At 38.4% G+C, this 21,605-nt stretch overlaps 1 protein-coding gene and 1 non-coding gene across 2 annotated transcripts in view; both read left to right on the top strand.

Moving 5' to 3' along the window:
- Window positions 1-416: 416 nt before the first annotated feature.
- LOC124776847 (kinetochore protein NDC80 homolog) overlaps window positions 417-21,605 on the top strand; it is a 165,908-nt gene continuing 144,719 nt past the window's right edge. Inside the window, exons 1-3 of the mRNA XM_047252015.1 lie at window positions 417-611; window positions 7,016-7,065; window positions 11,090-11,236. Coding sequence (XP_047107971.1) covers window positions 7,034-7,065; window positions 11,090-11,236 — 179 coding nt within the window. The 5' untranslated portion in view covers window positions 417-611; window positions 7,016-7,033. The remainder of the gene's footprint in view (window positions 612-7,015; window positions 7,066-11,089; window positions 11,237-21,605) is intronic.
- Window positions 3,374-3,447, top strand: Trnas-uga. Its single transcript has one exon. It is a non-coding gene; the product is annotated as a tRNA-Ser (tRNA).

The raw sequence follows: 21,605 nt of genomic DNA, 5'->3' as shown, positions 1-21,605 counted from the left end.
AAGTACGCAAAGTAACTTATTTTATTTTGTATATTTTCCGCAAATTTTAACAAAACTGAATGAAAATGAATATATATGTTATTAATTGCTTTTGTCATTCAAAATCATATCAAATTATTCTTCTGTTCAAATTGAAAATAAAATTTTAAAACATTAAATGTTATCTCATTTGCCGTTCGTCTGATTGTTCTACTTTAGAACCATAGATGGTAAGTCTACAGTACTCGAATCAGATGATAACGTGAAATTTTCGGAGACCTATATGTGTGAAAACAAATTGTATCATGTGAACCTGCTTAAAATTGAATTCTTGAATATCAAGAGGGTTACGCACAGCCAGTCTATGTCGAGATACTTCTGCAAAAACTGTTTGAAATAGATAATCTTTGGTTCTTATTTTCATTTGTCATCGCAGTTGAAAAAGCCCGGGAAGTGTGGAATATTGTTTATTTTCAACCGTAGAGATGAATTGTGACGACTCGTTACTTTAACTGTGTACTTTTTCTTCGACGTGTTATTGAATTTGTGAAATATTGTTGCCTGGTTCGATGTTTCGTATTTGTTTATTTACTGCCGTAATTGGGAAATCTGGTCCATTCTTTGTGCTGTGGGTAAGCAATTTTTTGATTCAGGATAGCTAATGGTGTTTTTCCTCCATTGAAACTAGATTGGAGGAAGCACATAAAGCATTTTGTTTGTATGGGGTTCTAAAATTTCAAATTTAATTAATTGTGTTATGTTCGGTTTTTGGTACGGCGTATAGATTTTGACAGAGTTCAGGACGTGTGATGCAGCCATGACTGAATGTGAATTTGAGGCAGATTTTCAGTATTAATTCAAAAAATAAAACTTTATCTACTGTCCGTTTTCACCGTTCTTCAAATGGATATATGGGGTGTACATGACATTCTGTACTACATACATTCTACATTTGGAACTTTCATCGTGTGTCACTACAGTTCTTTGTAATAAACTTCCATAACACCTTAGATATTTTCACTGTGAAGTAAATTTTATTGACAAACGTTCCCAGTTTGTCTATGCGATGATAAAATGTGCCTCCGACCTGGTGGTACTCAAAGTATGTGAAGCCACTCAAGTTTCTCTTGATTGTTTGAACTCGATTCCCCTCCAGTCAATTTCATGTGATTCTCTTCTGTTGAGCAAACTACCCCTCCCTCTCAGATGGCTTCACAAGAACTTGTTTATAAAACACTACTTATTATGTAACTTTGCAGCAATCACTGGTACTAATCGCATAGCTAACAGGAATTTTTAATCCTTGGATCTAGGTCGTCAGATACACCTGTTGGAATCCTTGATAGGTTAATTTGTAATTTTCGTGTCTGGTGGTGGGATTCTCTATATCTAACTTTGCTGTGTAAGAGCTTTTAAAAGGCATTTGCATCAGAGTGCAAAACTCCACACTGAATACTTTATTCGAAGACAAAATCTTCATTGATTTGTTTATTCCTTCATCAATGATACAATGTATGTTGTATTATGATTACTGCTAACCGTAAAGAAGACATGTTAAGTTGCAGACAGGAGCAATTAAGACACTTACAGAAAGCTTTCAGTTACAGCCTTCATCAGCAAAAGAGAAATACAAACCATCCAATACACACAGGCAAGCACACCTCACGCACATGATTGCCAACTCCGGCAGCTTGGACCAAAATTATGGATGTTATCAGTGGTTAATGCAATCATTCTTACTAAAATGATATAACTTATTATAATTTTTATAGGTTGTATAATTAGTCTTGTATAGCACTTCTTTCTAGCCAGGTTATATAGTTCAATATTACACATTCAAGGCCATTACGCCGCTTTTTTGTGCTATTTTAAAAGTTCATTTAATGCTATTTAATGTTTATTAAGCTTTTAGCTAAAGTACTTTGTCGTTTATACCTCTAATTTGTTGTGGCAGGCCCTTGTACGGTTTTAGTCCACAGTGTAACACACTATTTTGTATTTTGCACTTGCTCATCTTGTTTGGATGTAAACGGTGACTCAGTCTGGTTCCTTACTTGAGTATGAAGCTATTTGTGGCTTATAAATATTTTTCCTATGTACATTATATTCAGAAAGGTATAGACCTATTCATGAATAAATGTGGAGTAATGTATGGTAGAAATAATATTTTGTGCATAAACATTCTGAAGCTTTTTGCATTGAACCCCATGTTAATATTCTGCCTGCTTTTGTGATTACTGTTTATAGAGCTCCCTCAGGAAAGTTAGTATGTTTCACAAGCAAGTAGAATCACTTTTAACTTTCTCATTTTCAAATCATCCTTGGTGATTTTAATGTAAATTTTCATACTGGTAATAGTGGTAGAACAGATTTTGAGAATCTAATGCACTCTTTTAATCCGAGTTGACTTTGCCACAAGAGTGACAAAGGACTGCACAAGTCTGATTGACAATATATTTGTAGACAGTAACAGAATTGATAATATATCTGTAACACAAATCTTAAATGGCTTTTCTGACCATGATAGGCTGCAGTTAAAAATCCATGATGTAAGCCCCACTAACAAGAATAGTTTTAACAATAGATATTGTAGACCACTCGACAGTGAGAATCTGGAAGCCTTCAGCAGACATTTGCGTTGGTTAGAATGGGACACAGTATATAACACTAAAAATGTAAGTGATAAATTTAACTTGTTCCTAAATGAATTTGTAACCATTTTTGAAGCTGTATTTCGTAAGGGAATTCCAAGAAGTACCAAACTTAGTGGTTACAGGAGACAGTGCCCCACTAAGGGAATCAAAACTTCCTGCAAAACAAAGAGAATGCTTTGTTTTGCTCAGAAATTCTAACAAACCTCAGGACAGGGAGCACTGCAAATAGGTAGCATTCTAAAGGATGTAATCAAACAATCAAGAGCATAATGAGATTTTCACTCTGCAGCGGAGTGTGCGCTGATATGAAACTTCCTGGAAGATTAAAACTGTGTGCCGGACCGAGACTCGAACTCGGGACCTTTCCCTTTCACGGGCAAAGGAAGGTAGGAGACGAGGTACTGGCGGAAGTAAAGCTGCGAGGATGGGGTGTGAGTCGTGCTTGGGTAGCTCAGTTGGTAGAGCCCTTGCCCGTGAAAGGCAAAGGTCCCGAGTTCGAGTCTCGGTCCGGCACACAGTTTTCATCTGCCAGGAAGTTTCGTATCAGCGCACACTCCGCTGCAGAGTGAAAATCTCATTCTGGAAACCTCCCCCAGGCTGTGGCTAAGCCATGTCTCTGCAATATCCTTTCTTTCAGGAGTGCTAGTCCTGCAAGGTTCGCAGAAGAGCTTCTGTAAAGTTTGGAAGGTAGGAGACGAGGTACTGGCAGAAGTAAAGCTGTGAGGATGGGGCGTGAGTCGTGCTTGGGTAGCTCAGTTGGTAGAGCCTTGCCCGTGAAAGGCAAAGGTCCCGAGTTCGAGTCTCGGTCCGGCACACAGTTTTAATCTGCCAGGAAGTTTCAATCAAGAGCATGTTTATTAAATCTGAAATTGACAGATCAAATAATAAAATCAAAACTATTTGTCAGGTGGTCAAAATGGAGGCAGAAAAAAAAAAATTCAGAAAGTACAGAGAGTATCAGACTGTGTCATAATGGAAGCATGGTTGATGAGGGTGATATAGTTCTCAATATCTTCAGCAACCATTTTTTAACAGAAGCGAATCAAATTGGTGCTAAAAGATCTAATGGTTGAAACCATGAACCTTCTTCAAAAAGTAGTGCAGAACAAAATTAGTCAGCTGCAAATACCCCATATTACTATCGATGAGATTGATAAAATAGCCTAATAAGCCAAATGGAAAAATAAAAGTACTCGAGCACCACTGCAACTTTATTCTTAAAGTTCTCTGTCACATAATGTAATGAGTCTATAAATTAACAACTCAAAAATGCAATTGTTAAACCACTCCTAAAAAAAGGTGATAAAGCTGAGGTTTCCAAATACTGGTCAGTTTCATTGCTAACAAGGCTATCTTAAATCCTAGAGAAATACGTTAAAGAGAATTATGGATCATCTTAATAAACATAACACCCTTAATAAACAGCAGTTTGGATTCCAAAAGGATATTTCAACTAAACACACCATTCTTACATTTGTCAACCAACTCTCAAATCCGTAAATGATAAAATGTCATCAGTCGGAATGTTTGTTATATATCTAAAGCATTCAACTGTGTAGATAACAAAATTCCAGTTATGATGGCTGAGCACTGTGACTTATTTGGTAAAGTTGGTAGGCTATGTGGCTCATATCATATCTAGATAACAGAAGGTAGTACTGAATAATTCTGCAATGGCATCTGTCTGCTCTGACTGGGGCACAGTGAAATGTGGAGTACCACAGGTCTCGGTGCTTGGTCTCTTACTTTTCTTAATTCTTCTCAATGATATGCCGTGGTGTATGACACACGAAAAGCACACTTCACCCCGTTTGTGGATGATACTATCATTACCGGTGATAAAAAGTACCAAACTGCAATCTACATAACTCTGTGTCCACTGTATTCAAAGAAGCTCTAGATTGGTTCACTTCAAATGGTCTGTCTCTCAGTGTCCAAATTTGAGGGATTACACATGAACCACAATCTAAACTGGTCAATTCGCATCGTGGGTCTATGTAGAAGTCTGAATGCAGCAGCATTTGCCATTCACTCAATTTTGTGTGTTTGTGACTTACATACAATCAAAGCTGCATACTTTGGATATTTCCATTCACTTGCGACATTTGACTTCATGTTGTGGGGAAACAAGTTACGAGCATATAAAGTCTTTATTGCAGAGAAGAGTCATCAGAATTATGGATAGAGTGCACCCCAGATGCCCTTACAGAAATTTATTCAAACAGCTGAGGATCTTCTCACTGCCTTGCCAGTACATTCTTTCACTTATGTGCTTTTTGAACATAATCAGACAGTTTATGGGAGGAACAATGAATATCATGATCATGACACAAGAAGTAAACATGATCTTCACAAAGAGACAAAAAAAACTCTCGGCATGTTACAGAAAGGAGTATATTATTCAAGCATAAAAGTATACAATAAACATTCAGTTTGTATTAAATCGATCACAGGGGATAAGACTAAATTGAAAAATCAACTAAAGCTTTGTCTTTGGAACTTATATATTTTTTGACAATGTGTAATTGTTAGTGAAATGTGTTTAATTTTAGACATTCCTGTGAAAAAGAATATCTATTACAGGTTTATTGATTGTTGACAGAATGCTTTTTATATGAATTAGAATATAAACCTTATGGTTTGGTTATGTACCCATTTTTACTACCATGATCTGAATTATTTGAAAACTTGTACCTCATTTATCTGTTTACATATGATTTAGATTGTAAGCCTCATGACGACTTACATAAGGCTGTTACTGTAATAATCTGACATATTCTACAGCCTATTGATACTCACATCAAGTAACTGTGGAACTCAAAAATAAATAATAGTCACATGAGACTGTCAGAATTTCTCTCATTTTAAATGACTCAATGGAATGAGCACTGTTGGTGCTGTTTATTATTCATACAGCTCTTTTCGATTCCTTCAACACTTTCCCGGCACATGTTCCTCAGAATATGATCCCATGGTTGAAAGCTTCCGGTAGATGTGCAGAATAGACCACTTTGAGGCATGAAACATTGCACACTGGGGCAAGGATGAATGTCATTAGAAAAATCATTTTTGTCTCTTATATTGTGTTAAAACACAGTTGAGATGAAACTGAATTTTATGATCTTCAACAAAAAGGGTGACTATTTGAAATTCAGTGTAAGGATTCAAAGGTTCTGAAAAATATGTCTGTAGTATATGTTGGTATCTGCCTTACATAACAACCTTTGTCTTTGCTTCAACTGAATAAATGTCTTTCTTTATTTTAGGTGCATGATTTTTTGCAGCTTTTGTGAAACCTGGCATGCTTTTTTATTATTTTAATATGAAAGATTCTGTCAAAATTAGTCATTGCAATTAGCCTATATATATATTTGAATCACTTCCAGTAATAAAGGTTTCCCTGCTTCACTAAAGACTGGTTGTTCTTGGAGGTAATTCAAGGATTAAGTAGGAAGTCATCCAGGACCATAAGGAAACATACAAATTATCTTTCACCATATGTGGGAATCTGGTTCAAAAAAGCAGCATTGTCACCTTTTGTTTCAGTTTGTGCATATGTATGATGATGATAAGTAAAAAAGTTTTCCATACATATGTTACTTTAGTTTTGGTTTGATGTTAGTTTTCATTACAAAAAATAAGTCCTAGAAAGCAAATTGTTTGATTGCATTCATTGATCTTAATACAACTCTCAGTTAAAATCATTATTAGATTAGAAAATCCCGAACTGTGTATAGCAAACAGTTTCTGCGTTTGCTCTGGAGACAAAACCTTTAATATATTTGTTATAGCGTGGTAGTCTATAAAATCAAAATGTTATTATATTGATGCACCCATAAACTTGGAAAGGGAGCTGGTATCATTACAGATATAATGTACAGAATGGAACATTAAACACACAATGCTCTTAAAAACATCTGCATAATAAATGTCTTCCAGAACCTAATTTTGTATGCAGATTTACTTCTTGACTATGAATTCAGATTCAGATTCTTTATTGGTCATTCAGCATTATTACATGCAATAGACTTCGTCAGTTCACTTAACCTATTAATTTTACAAAATAAATTTTTACCTATTTAAGTTTATATTGGGCATTTCTAAAAATTCTTCTAATGAATAGAATGGATTAGTTAACAAGAAGGTATGTGCATTTTCTTTAAATAATTTGTCAGGTTTGATTGACACATTTTTAGACAATTTGTTATATATTTTAATTGCCATATACTTATGACTATTGTCTGAAGTCTGCATTTAACAACAAACCAATGTTTATGTTCATTGTTTGTTATTCAGAAGCTCCTTCTAGCATTGGATGTCTTAATTTATTGCTAGGTTGTGTGTACTTATACCATAAAGTTAATGGTCTCCTCTCATTGCAGGTTTGAAGAGTGAGTAAAATGGCACTCCGTGAAATAGGAAGTGGACGAAGGTCAGTGCTGCAGATTGTTACCATTCATAAACAAAATGTTTATTATTCAATATATTTTTGTGCGATGTCATTGAGTCAGTTGATTCTACCAATAATAGACCAGTGAGGTAACAGTGTGACATGTGAAGTCATATCTCTAAAAATAGAGAGAGAACAGGACTCTGACTGTAACTGTTTTGTGTCATTGTTATTTTTTGGAATGTAGGTAGACATTTTGAGGTCAAGGTTAGGTTGAAAGGTGAGGGGAGGATTGTGAATTGTCAAAGCCAACAAGTGTTAGATCAGAAGTGTACCTATTTTTTACCATTGAAATTTGAAGAGTTGCTTATGTCCACAAGTTTGATGTGTTGCTCAAAGTCGATGGGTGATATTGAGGGCTTCAATTCATCCATATTGTTTATTCAGTACCCTATACAACAGTTGCAGCTTCAAATTTGGAAGATTTATCATCACTTTTATGAGCATCTTTCAAGTAGTCCAGCACTGTTGTTTTGAACCGCAAGGATTACCTGGCGGAAGGACTCCGCCAGCTGTCAGATACTTCCACCAACTAACCTTTTCACAGTGACCCCATTTCAGTAATCCAGCAGGATCTCCAGTCACTACTCAAATCCTTAGGCTCAACCTAGAACCTCTCCCTGGAGTCCATCTCTCTACTCACCCCTACGACTCCCTGCACTCCTACCTTCTACCTTTTCCTAAAGTCCATAAACTTAACCCCAATGTGGCAGGTTACTGTGCCCCCACTGAGAGAATCTCTGCTCTCGTAGACCAACACCTTCAGTCTACTACCCAGAACCTACCCTCCTATATAAAAGATACCAACCATTTGCCCCACATACTCTCCACAGTTCCTGGCCCTTTACCACATGGTGCCTTGTTCGTCACAGTTGATACCACCCCCCTGTACACCAACATTCCTATTGCTGCTGTTGAACACTACCTTTCCCAGCACCCAACGGATTCTGAACCAACAACCTCTTTCCTAGTCACCATGACCAACTATATCCTCACCCACAATTACTTCTCCTTTGAAGGCATTACCTACAAACAAATCCGGGGTACGGCTGTGGGCACCTGCACGGCATCATCCTGCGTCAACCTATTCATGGGTCATCCAGGGGAACCCTTTCTAAAAACCCAGAATCCTAAACCCTTCACCTGGTTTAGATTCATTGATGACACCTGTGCTATCTGGATCGAAGGTGAGGACACCCTATCCACATTCCTTCAGAACCTCAACTTCTCCCCCATTTGCTTCAACCTAACAAGCCATCTTCCTAGATGTTGACCTCCACCACAAAGATGGCTACATCAGTACCTCTGTGTATATCAAACCTACTAACCATCAGCAATACCTCCACTTCGACAGCTGCCACCCATTCCATACCAAGAAGTCCCTTCTGTACAGCCGAGCCACCCGTGGTCGTCACATCTGCAGTGACGAGCAGTCCCCCTCGAAATATACCAAGGGTCTCAGTGAAACCTTCACTGACTGTAATTATCCTCCCAACCTTGTACAAAAACAAATCTCCCATGCCTTATCTTTCCAGTCTCCCACCACCTCCCAAAGTCCCATTGTCCAGCCACAGACAAGCATTCGTCTCGTAACTCAGTACCGCCCAGGATTGGAGCAACTGAATTACATCCTCCGCCAGGGTATTGATTACCTCTCATCGTTTCCTGAAATGAGAAATGTCCTGCCCACTATCCTTCCCACCCTATCTACAGTGGTATTCCCCCGTCCACCCAACCCATACAATATACGAGAGTCATTCAATAATTAAAGATACAAGTTGGTCCGGGGAAAAAACTGTTACTTGGGCAAGTTGGGTACTTTTATGGCTTTAACTTGGCATCAGTGGGATGAGACCTCATTAGTTGATGTATCAACAGTGTTTTGTTTATAATCTCAAAAATACGTTTCAAGATGGTGAGTCCACTTGAAACATCCGCAATAGCTGAAAAACGTTCTGTTATTCGTTTTTTTACTTGCTGAAGGTGAGAAACCAGTGAATATATGCTGTAAAATGTCTAAAGTTTATGGTGAAGGTCGTAGAAATCGTGCATATTTTTACAAGTGGGTAGAGCAGTTCAAAAATGGTCGTGACTCTGTGACTGAAGAACACCATTCAAGCTGACCAGTTGGAGTTTCAACTCCCTCACTTGAAAGTCGAATTGATGACATTGTTTGTGTTGACCTCTATGTGACTGTGGAAATGATAGTTGATAGGGTTCAAGTTAGTATTGGTACAGTTAACAAAATTATCTGTAACAAGCTGAAGTACCGCAAAACATGTGCAGAATGGGTGCTAAAGGAGTTGGCATGACTATACAAGGAAACAAGTTTGAGAGTGTGCACAGAACTAAAGGAACATTATGAAAGAGAAGGTGAGCACTTCCTCAACAAAATTTTAACGTGTCATGAAACTTGGGTTCCCTATTATGAGCCAGAATCAAAAAGACAAAGCAGGGAGTGGAAGCACACCAACTCACACGTCAACAAAAATTTCAAAACCCAAGCGTCAGCTGGAAAAGTCATGTTGACAGTGTTTTGGGATGTTGAATGTCCAGATTTTCATGATTATTTCGAAGAGCAGCATACAATGAACAGAGAATACAATTCATATTTGCTTTTAAACAAGATGAAGCCAGCCATGAGAGTGAGATGTCATGGATCTCAGAGGGAAGGTGTGATTCTCCAGCAAGACAACGCACATCCTCGTGTTGCTCAACTAACCGGTGAAACCACCGACAAAATGGGCTGGGAAGTACTGCCTCATCCCCCTTACAGTCCTGATTTAGCACCCAGTGATTTCCATTTGTTTGGTGCACTGAAGGAGGCATCACATGGGAAGAGGTTCCAGGACAACAAGGATATGAAAAAGTTTGTGGAAAATTGGTTCAAACATAAAGATAAAGAGTTCTTTGCAGGTGGAATAAAAAAAATTGTGGCTCATTGGAACACGTGCATAAATGTTCAAGTGGGTTATGTTGAAAAGTAGGGAAAAGTATTGTTTTGTAAGAATAAACCCTTTTTTCTCCAGACCTGTGAAAACAGTCATGTGGTCTACAAGCTAAGCTGCAACCACTGTGCTGCATTCTATGTGGGCATGACTACCAACAAGCTGGCTGTCCGCATGAATGGCCACCAACAAACTGTGCTCAGGAAAAAAGTGGGCCACCCTTTACTGAACACGCTGCCAAACATGATATCCTTAATTTCAATGACTGCTTCACAGCCTTCCCACCAACATCCTATGTTCCCAAAACCCTCCTGGCCTCAACCTTCGTTACTCACAGTCCTCGCCCATCCAGTCCCTTCCCTGTTCCCATTCCAGCATTACACAGTCATCATTCACCACCACTCACAGTCTTGTTATTTCTCTCCTTTTCCGCTACTTCCCCCCCCCCCCCCTCCCCTTCTCTACCTCTCCCCTGCTCTCCGTCTTAACTTGCAGCAATTCATTGCCCACCATCCCCAACATACTATCCCTCCCCCTCCCCGCCCCAGCCTCCTCCTTACCCCCAGTGTCACCACTCCCATTCATGCACTGGTGCTGCTGCTCACAGTGTGGTTTCAATTGCCTGAGACTCCAGTCATGTGTAAGATGCGCGTGCGTGTGTGTGTGTGTGTGTGTGTGTGTGTGTGTGTGTGTGTGTGTGTGTGTGTGTGTGTGTGTGTGTGTTGTTGATGAAGGCCTTAATGGCCGAGAGCTATAATTGTGAGAGTCTTTTTGTTGTGCTTACCTGTGACTCGGTATCTCCACTATATGGTGAGTAGTAATTTTCCTTCTCGAAATATTGTTTCAAGTAGTATTTTTATTTATAAGAAGAAAATATGGGAATCCCCCTGATGCTGGAGTCAGTATTGCTTGTTGCCATGATTTTTATTATGAAACAACCATTTTTGCATAATTTTGCAGATACAAAAGAGTTATTTATGTTGGGAAGTGATACAGCCAGTAAGTTTTTCTACTAGTTATCAATGATTTATACATATTTTGTTCTTCCTGCTATACAGGGCTCAAAGCTGTGACAGGAAATCAGCACTCCCAGTGCCCTTAGGAGCCAAGCATCAGCGCTCTAGTTCTGTGGGTCCAAATACTCAATGTATGTATAGCACTCCACTTGTAAGACAGAACAGTGCCATAAGCAGAAGTTCAACAAGGTATCCTCTGTCTTTTTAAATTATAGATTTTGGTACTAAAATTATTAAATTTGACTAAGTCTCATATAAGAATATTTATTAATGGGATACCCATTTGGTTTCAAAGGGCTGTCAATGTTCTACATTTGTTGATACACGAGGGGGACACAAAAGTAACTGGAATCGTAATGCTGCACATCATGTACTTGTAGTAGCAGGTTGCACCACCAGAGGGTTGTAGTAGGAGCTCTGCTGAGTCATTCTGCCACGCTGCGTCACCCAACAGTGAGAAATGTGGTTTCTTTGACAGTTTTTTGAGTGTGCGTACAGTGCAGACGTGACACAACGTGCGGCAGTGAAGTTTTGTTTCTTGCTCGGCAAGAACGCAGCAGAAACTGTTGCAATGATTCAGGCAGCCTACAAAGTCCATGCTCTTAGTAAAACGCAATTGTACGAATGGTTTTCTTAGTTTAAAAAGGGAGAAATGGTGGTTGAAGATCAGCCACGTTCCGGTTGACCTTCAACTGCTCGAAGAGAAGATAACATCGACAAAATCCGTGATCTCATCAGTGAAGAGCGACGCAGGACAATCGACCAACTCAAGAAATTGTCCGGGTTGTCCTGGAGCTCAATTCAGCACATCTTGACCATCGATTTGGGGATGCGAAGAGTGGCAGCAATATTCGTGCCGAAGCTTCTTACCGGAGATCGAAGGGATCGTCGCGTTCAAGCCTGCCTCGAAATGAAGGATGCATTCAAAGATGATCCACATTTTTTCAACAAAATCATTACAGGTGATGAGTCATGGTGCTATGGGTACGATCCAGAAAGTAAACAACAGTCATCACAGTGGAAGTCACCTGGCTCACCTCAACCAAAAAAAGCTCGACAAGTGAAATCGAATGTGAAAATAATGTTGATCTGTTTTTTTGACATCAAAGGGATCGTACACTCTGAATTTGTCCCTGTAAACCAGACAGTAAACCAACAATTCTATTTGGAGGTTATGAAACAGCTTCGCAGAAGTTTGTCGCGAAAACGTCCGGCTTTGTTGGATTCTGGCGTGTGATTCCTGCATCACGACAATGCTCCCGCGCACACGGTTGTAAGCGTTCACCAGGTTTTGGCCTCAACGAAGACAACTACCTTGACCCACGTGCCCTATTCACCGGATTTAGCACACTCGGACTTCTTCCTATTCCCGAGGATGAAAAGAGACTTGAGAGGGAAGCGTTTTGCGGATGTGGAAGACGTAAAATGCAATGTCATGAAAGTGCTAGCAGGTATCAAAGAGGACAAATTTAAAAGGTGCTTCGAACACTGGAATGAACATTTGGACAAGTGTATTAATACTAATGGAGAGTACTTCAAAGGAGATTAAGGCTGTATTTGAAAACAATAAAGTATATGCTTTCTAGAAAGAAATTCCGGTTATTTTTGGGTCCCCCCTCGTATAACAAAATTATACAAATTACTTGCATTGTGTGAACGTCCATTTCTTCATTTTTCTGTTTTTGTCATTGACACGAGGTTCTCTTGTTCTATACATCACTCTTGCACTGTCTGTGTTGAAAAATAATGTCTCAAAGGCAAAATGTATATCTTGTTTATAATCAGACCTTTAGCCTAATCCGAGGTTGAGGTTAAGATGAAAGATCACGATTTGGTTGAGTTGGTGAAGCCAACAAATGCACAAGTGGAGTCATAATGGAGGTGACAGACTGATTTGTAGTGTAGCCAAAAGCCCATGTTAACTTGAAAGCTGATACTCCCATTTTCCATTGTCTGTTTATTTGTGTAGAGCCCTGCAGTATGCATATCAATAACAGAAATGCCAAAATGCAACAGAAGCAATTAATGAAAACTCCTTGTTAGTTGCTTGCTACACTTTTTGTGTATATTTACTCCTGCAAACATAGTTTCTCCAAAACTTCAGTTTGATCATGCTCTGGCTTGTGTTGTTAATGTTATTTTTACTTTAAATACTCAATAATTCTCCTACAATCAAAACAAAAACATTGTTAAGTCATTTGCTACAGAAATCAGCTATTCCACCGTCTTATCTTTCCATGACTGCTGGAGGCAGGCATTACCAACGTAAACTTAAGGGTTCAAACACCTAATAAAGTTTCAAAATTTTTCATAAAGTCAATGATATTTGAGAATAGCATGTGGATTACAGCGAATCTTCAACAGTTTTTGCATTTCATGATAAGACATCCTCCGAAAAGGATAAAATACACAAATGAAGACATACCATATGACTTCCTACATGCCAATTTCTGCAAATTATACGAAACATGGTAAAGTGTCAGAAGATAGCCAACTGATTCTTTCCAGTAGTATGTATCAAAATAATTTCACCATTCTTTAACATCTCATAAACAAAGAAGTGTTGAACCTGTATATGTTTTGACTGTCAGAGATATACATGGGTTTTTTACTAGTTGTAAGGCACTAGCCTAGCTTTATTAATGTGGAGCCTATTCTAGCATTTCAAGTAATTCGGATAGTGTCTTACTAGATTAATTCTTTGGCTTTCTGCTTTTTGAAGTAATTCATGCTTCAATTGTGAATAATGCTACAATGTGTCGGTGATTTGCCACACCACAGTACTTTGCCACAATGGCAGTTGTTGCATACATATGTACACATCACCAGCAAAATCAGCATCATTGTAAATACTGAAGCCATCTTCTGCGTCATCAATAATGCTATCTTTCAGAGAGTGAAATATGTTTCATTCTGTTCCAGTCCGTAGTTGTTGGTTTTCCCATTGCTCAAGCAGCTTCATTCACGGCAAGATTGGTGTTTGAATGAGCTGTTACTGATACACAAAAACTGCAGTTGTCTCATAATAGGAGACAGAGTTTGAATCTCCTTCATTTTTTAGTATTTCCTTGTGTTCAGTGAGAATTTGCATTGTATTGGACTCCGCCAGTCAAAATCTTTCCAGTATTTTTTGTATACAAAGTGCAACTGAAAAATTTGGTGCATGGTCCCATACGTTAAAAACTGCACTGGTTAGGATGAGGTCCCTTCTCACATCCATTGAAATGCATGTCAATGAGTGCCCCTTATAATGCAAATCACTGAAGTGAAGCAGTTATGAAAAGTGCAACCAAGTTAATGGGTCAGTGTGAGAACTTTCGTCATAACAAAATGTAACACAAAAACTGAGCCATGTGTTAACATGAAGTTCTGCTTCAAATTAGGAAAAACAGAGACTTTGAAATGTTTGTGCCAGCATATGTGTTGAAGCAATGAGTAAAAAGTGTGTTTGGTGGGTTAAATGCTTTAGAGAAGGAAAGAATGGTGTTGAGGATGAGCCACGTTAGACGAGTGACAACGAGCACAATCCTAGACAACTTAGAATGAGGGTAACAAAGTGATGCGGCTGTCTTTGAAAATGATAACAAAAGACTTGAAGATAAACAAAGACAATGAAGCACTATTGCTCTCAAATATTTGAAAAAGTGGAAGATTTGTGTCCAGTTTGTAGTGCACACACTGACAGATGATCAGAAACAAACTTGGATGGAAACATTTGGAAAAATTCATTGGAATGTCTGATTGGAATCCACAGTTTTTGGAAACAATCATTAGAGATGAGGTCTGGTGCTACCAATATGATCTGGAGATCAAGTGACAGTCAGTGACATGGTGTTCATCTTTCCCCACCTCCCAAACAAAGTCAATTAACATAATCGATGATAATGATGATAGCCTTTTTCAACAGCAAGGACTCGATCTATTGTGAATATCTACCCAAGTAACAGTCAACACAGTTTACAAGCAAGTTATAAAATGGCTGCTGCAACACGTCTGGTGGGTTCATCCAGAACTGAACTGGAATGGAGAGTGGACTTTCCTCTTCAACACCTGCATGCACACTGCGATCCTCATGCTAAACTTTCTCTCTCTATTCAAGTTGACTGTTCTTAAACACCCTCCTTATTCTCCAGATTTGGTGCTAGCAGGATTCTTTCTGTTTCCCTGCCTCAAATTAGCCCTGAAAGGCTTAAACTTCACAGATGTTGCAGATAGCCAACAATGTGTGGGCAGAGTGCTTAGTGATTCCGCAAGAAGTGTTAGCTGTTTCCAACAGCTTCACAACTGATGTCTGAAGTGTTGTAGCTAATGGTGATAACTACGAAGGCCAGTAAAACTAATTTGTTTGTAACTCTTGTTTCCTTTATTTTCTGACAATATTTTCTGAGCTTTTTATACACATCTTGTATTTCTCTTGAGTTTGTGTTGTAAAAACTTTAGAAAAATGTCAGTTGCCTACTTGTCATTACCAACAATCAGGCTGTGTTATACGGACATTGCTATATAAGGGCTGGAATGTATGAGAGTTTTGTGCTCTCAGACAGTTTGGTACTGCCCAATAGTACTTCAAAATTGTTTGCACTAGGGGCAAATTTCAGCTGATAATTACTGTCTGATAGTACATTGCGAGTACTTTCTGCAAGAGTCTGAAAATCTTGCGATAACAATGTTAGAAGTGTCAACAGACGGCAGGGAGAGTGTGTGTGAGAGCTGAGAGGTTACTCGCTGTGAGATTTTTCTGTCTTAGTTCTGTGCATGAAGGAAGAGGTTGTGATGGAAGACTGTCGGGCTGCAGCTTCACTCTTAATACTTGTAGTGGCAAAGAAAAAACGTAAACATCTATGTTCATGTTGGATAAGAGAGCAGATTAGGTGGTGGAATGATTTTGGAGCATACGAGAATCTCATTGTAGACCTAGTGATGGAAAAGCCACAAAAATATCAAAATTTTTTGATAATGGCAGCAACGGAGATGGACAAAAATGCTCTTTAGAAGTGGGCCCAAAATTGCCAATGTAGATGCTAGTATGTGTTAATCAAATAGTGTTAAATACAGACTGCTTGTGACACTAATATTTTTATTATCAGCTACATTTATTCTCTTTAATATTTGGCAAAATAACAATTACGATGAAGTGACATTACACCAATTTCATCTTTATTCCTATAGATGTTCAAAAGTTAAATAGGGCAGATACTTGATAAATCAAACAGTTCCAGACATAAGTTTATTTCAACATTTTTATTTGTGTTGGCTTAAGAAACCACTCATAAATTCCTGAACGTCTGTCTTCAACATCCCCTTAATACTATAATCAATAAATATCACATCGTGTAATATTTTAGGTACAATAAAGCTGTATTACTTGAAGTCAGATGGCAATTTTCTGAGATCTAAAACAATTACTTTCAAACATAATGTCACTTATTTCTCTATGTTATTTAATCTATGCCATGAAACAACTTTGTTTGATTCCTTGATGTGTAGATATTCTGGTAAACTTCTTCTATTTAGATGTTAAAAACTGTAGCCATTGTAACCAACAATCTTTCCTTGTACAGACTAACTGAATGCACAACATTGTCTGAAGTCTGATTCCAGACAGCTTCTTGCATTACTTCTTTTGCCAACACATTGCTGACATTCACTCACTGTGCGTATCCATCATGACAGTAGTTACAGCTGTCCCGACAATGCTGGTACATGTGTGCAGAGCAAATCATTAATGTGGTACAGTGGGCAGCATGCTAGGCTTTCTTTCTCATTTTCATATTAATATTCATTCTGGTCTCTTCAATGACAATTTCTTTGTTTTCATTTGTTAATTCTATTTAATATGTCTATGATGTTTTTATATATTATTTGCTGAGTAGCACTGTTTAGTCTAGAACTTTCGAAATAGGCTAAATTCTCGTGTTTTTTGTTTAGGAAATAAAATGGGTGATTTCTTCACTCATAAAAATGCCATGGCCACATATTGTGGCTCAAAATGTGCAGTGTCAAGGGTATTTTTATTGAGTATGGCAAAATACATTGCCAAGATGTGCAACATACAAACTGAAATATGGCACAAATCTGGGACACAGCAGGAACTCTCAGCTCTCCTGACAGTTCCAGTATATGTAAATGGAACGAGGATCACTGCTGTCAGCTGCAGCGGGACATTAAGTGGAATCAGTGGCGAGGAGCAAAAATGTATACTGGACCGGGATTCGAACCTGGGAATGACCCTGTCCAGGGACAGGGACTGTGGATAGGTGGTGCTCGGTGGGAATGTGGATCAGCCACGAAGCATACCGAGATAGTCCGTACAGTTGCAGTAAAGCTGTGTTCTGAGTGGCGCAGTGGTTACTGACTTGCTTAGTAAGCAGGAGTTCCTGGGTTCAAATCAGGGAGTCTGGTACACATTTTTGCTCATCACCACGGGTTCAGTTTAATGTCCTGCTGCAATTGACAGCAGTGATCCCCCTTTCAATTTCCATATAGTGTTTCACAGATGTGGGATCTGCAAGGTATCTGTTCTTTCGTAGGAACAGACACCATGCGTTCATATAATGCCGGTGTAATTTTTCTTGTCTGAGAGCTACGGCGTGAAGCTCTCAAGAGATGGAGGTTGCTGTGTACATCAGATGTCTAAACTCGCAGAGGGCAGTTGTTTGAAATCTTGCCCCACACTTGGATACTGTCAGTGAGCTGACTTTCAACATTGTTTACGTGACACATATTACTTACAAAAGCTCTCTGAGAGTGAGAAACTCTCACATATATACATGGTTTAAAGTCTTTTTACATTGCGTTTTGAAAATCCACTTTCTTCCTGACTTTATACAACGCTGCTCTAGCTATGTGATGCTTGCAGTCCATAAACAGTCTTTTTAAAGTGAAATTCTATTATATTCCAAACTGAATTGTTCTGTATATACTTCATCTTCAGGCCTTACATAAAAAAAGAAGAAGAAGAAGAAAAGAAGTGATCTTCAATCAAAAGTGTTCGATGAGCATCTTCTGTGAAGCAGCTATTGCTTGTGCAAAGTTTGAACAATGTGATGTAAAACAGCACTAAATGTACCATCATCAGTTTCTGCTTTCTGAATATAACCTTTCTGCAACCAGTCACAATTAAATGTCGACTTCGACTGGTTTCAACTTTTTGACTTTGAACCCAGAGTTTTTGCAATACTTCGGCGTTCTTAGTGTGTTAATCTAAATGGAAAATTTTTCTCTACAGAGACTCAATTTCTGAACTGCTAGTTTGCATTCATAGTTTCTTCTCTTTGCAAAACAATTTGGATCTTAGTTCATCAACACCAACTTTTAGTAGCGTCAAGAATTCATCACTTTCTATCCAGGTTGGTTTTCGTCATAATTTTTTGTTCTCCCTTTTATTGTCTTCAAAAAATGTAGAAGTTCTGCTTTCATGAAGTTCAAATTATTCCTTGAGTCTGAATTCCAGCGGATGCAAACAGCCTATGAAATTTGCTGTCTTCTGCTTCTCATACCACTTCAGATCATTTTGGATCTGGGAATTGTTCCCTAGAGACATAAAGTTCAACGTGCTTGCTAAGGAAATTATGTATTACTTGTGGCTTACATTTTATATTGTGACTCATACCCCTTTCCTTTTAAAAGAAATCCAAACCCTAAATTTATTTTTGGCTTTGATATTTTATCACAGCCCTACACAAACTAGCCAGGTCAGAGCCACGAAATTTGTGCGTATTTGCTGAAGTCAGTGATAATTCAGAGTCTGAAAATTCATTACAGGGTGAACATTATAATTGCAAGTAACATTATGTCAAATCGCGACCAATGAATAGAGGCAGAATCACCTTAAACAAGGACACCCACTTAGCTGTAAATCAAAGTCCAGGTCCAGGATGTGAGGTTCCAGTTTGCATCTCTACGTACATAGACTTCAGTAAGAAGATACGAACTGCTGAGTTGACTTCCAGTTTGAACCAGATGCCTTATCATCAGACATAAAATAGAATTGTTTGCTTATAAAAACACAAGAAATATGCCAAAAATTCTGATATGGTCGAGTTTTCCTAGTGGTCAATTGTACTGTAACTCATAAGGTGTTCTGTTTGGAACTGGATACATAGTACAATATAAAATGCAGGCTGCAGTATAGCAAGCATTTGTCTACAATCCATCTAGTAGTTTTTCTGAGTTCAACATTGAATGTTGTGCAACTTTACAGTTCTGTTTTTGTGTTCTGCTACACCATTTTGTTGAAGGGTGAAGGGATCAGTAACTTTGTTGCCACGCAAAGATAAATTAATTGACTTTCTTATTATTAAATTCTTTTCTTTCATCACATCTAAATTGTGTAATGACATATTTGTTGGTTTGAGATTAATTTAAAAATGAAGTGCATCACATACTTTATTTTGACATTTCAGAAAGAAAATTTTCAGAAGTTGTCCTTAAAATACTCCATTGCAATTTGCGTGGATTAATTCTCCAGTAATTGTAAAGTGGTTTACTTGTTTTGACAGTAATTTATGCGTATTTCCCAGTGCCTAACTATTGTAAAGTTGATGCTTTTAACCTTCTTTACTAATGTCAAGCTTCCTCAAGATACTTCCTTATTTCTCATACTCTGTATCCCATGGTGGCAGTCTTTATTGTAGACCCAGCTATTTCTTTAGGTTATAGTTTCTTACCTTCAGATTGTGACCTATTTCCTTTACATCAGTTTTTTGGATGAAGTAATGTTGGATCCTCTTTTGGGTTTGACGTCCATCTTCTAAATTTTCTAGTGGGGTTGATAGATTGGGGATCGGACGCCTTAAATAGCACCAATTGCATACAGTTTTAATGATAGTGTGCAAACAATAACTATGTAGCCTGCAATATGCTTTTAAAAGACATTGTGGTAGCCAATTCGATGTGGTAGGTTAATTAATATACCCTCTTGGCCGAGTGCCCTGACATCACAGAGAACAGACTTCAGATGCCTCAGCTGCTAGCTTCCCACACGTGCCAAGAAGTACCATATTTACTCGAATCTAAGCCACACTTTTTTTTTCGATTTTTGTAATCCAAAAAACCGCCTGCGGCTTAGAATCGAGTGCAAAGTAAGCGAAAGTTCTGAAAAATGTTGGTAGGTGCCGCCACAACTAATTTCTGCTGTCGAATGTATGTAGCATTACACAGGCATGCTTTGCAGGCACAAAGATAAATACTGGCGCCAAAACCTCTGCGTCAGTAAAAAAATTAGAAAAAAAGGTGGAAGATGAGCTTTTTACTCCGCCCCGAGTTTCGACCACTGCATTTTCACACATTATCCAACGAAATAAATACAAATTCCGTATTGTACATCTTCGAATGTAGCAGCATTTCAATGTACTACGAAAATCCGACTGGCAAGACTGTTTGGGATGTTCGTCAATATGGCCAACTCTATGTTCTGAATGGTTGCTAATAGGAACTTTTATGAATTGTGAATCACACTCAGTATTCTCTTCACCATAAGAATAATACAAATACAAACATTTTGCCATGTATTGTTTCGGGTTTGCTGCTATCTCATTTAAATCCTGTCTGCCTAATAAACTACGAAACTAGAATGAGACAACATCAAACGCTGAAGAATATTCATATCATGTCATATTTATATTCGTATTATTCTTATGCCTAATAGAGAAACAGTCAGAATTGAAGCACGGCAATTGACTAGATTTTTAAATCTAAGATGACTCTAATTTCTGTGCAGAATATAATGCACTAAAGAGGCGTCTTCAGAGATTTTCAAACCGAGAAAAATTTTCGCTAAACTCTCGTTCAGAATATCTTCTATCATATGCAGCCTATTATTTGTTGATCATTATCAAAGAAAGCAGTAGTGTAAATAACAACAAATAGCAGTCGCTTGCCATTGTTTCGCTAATGAGACATTTCCTATCTTTTTTTTTAATTGTAAGCGGCGGTAGCGCGCACAAAAGCAAGCCATGCCGCGAGTGGCGACAGGTCGTAAACACTTATTATCAGAATGCGACAAACAATGCATGACACAGTACAGTAATGCATTTTCAGCTTAGAGTGACATAAACACCTATAACAAAGAGAACGGCACTTATCACATCAAAGAAAAATAAGCAATCAATTTGAACCAGACGAAGCACGTGAAAAAGGAAGGGTACCCGTATAAATAAGGACGGAGCGCCTGACGCATAGCAATGGCTACCTGGTAAAGCTTAACTGCTAAGCTTACGACTCAAACCAAACTACTGTAGCTGTATCGTCATTTATTCGACCTAAATTGTATCTCATATTACAATGGACCAACTTTGTTTCAATTTGGAGGTGTGGCCTAAAACTTATCCCTCCGCTTGAATTTCGAGTCTCAAATTTCAGGTGCGGCTTAGATTCGGGAAAATTTTTTTCCTTGATTTCGAGCCTCATTTTTCAGGTGCGGCTTAGATTCGAGTAAATACGGTAGCTGCCTCTCTTCTTGGGGCACTGGCATTACCTGCAACGACCATTGTGCCAGGTGATCTTTGCAGAGTGCTTGATCAGAGTGGGTGATGTCAGTGTGTATGTTTCATGCTTA

Source organism: Schistocerca piceifrons, chromosome 2 (genome assembly GCF_021461385.2).
Source record: "Schistocerca piceifrons isolate TAMUIC-IGC-003096 chromosome 2, iqSchPice1.1, whole genome shotgun sequence".
In the NCBI taxonomy this organism is placed as follows: Eukaryota; Metazoa; Arthropoda; class Insecta; order Orthoptera; family Acrididae; genus Schistocerca; species Schistocerca piceifrons.
This window is presented reverse-complemented; position numbering and strand designations above follow the sequence as displayed.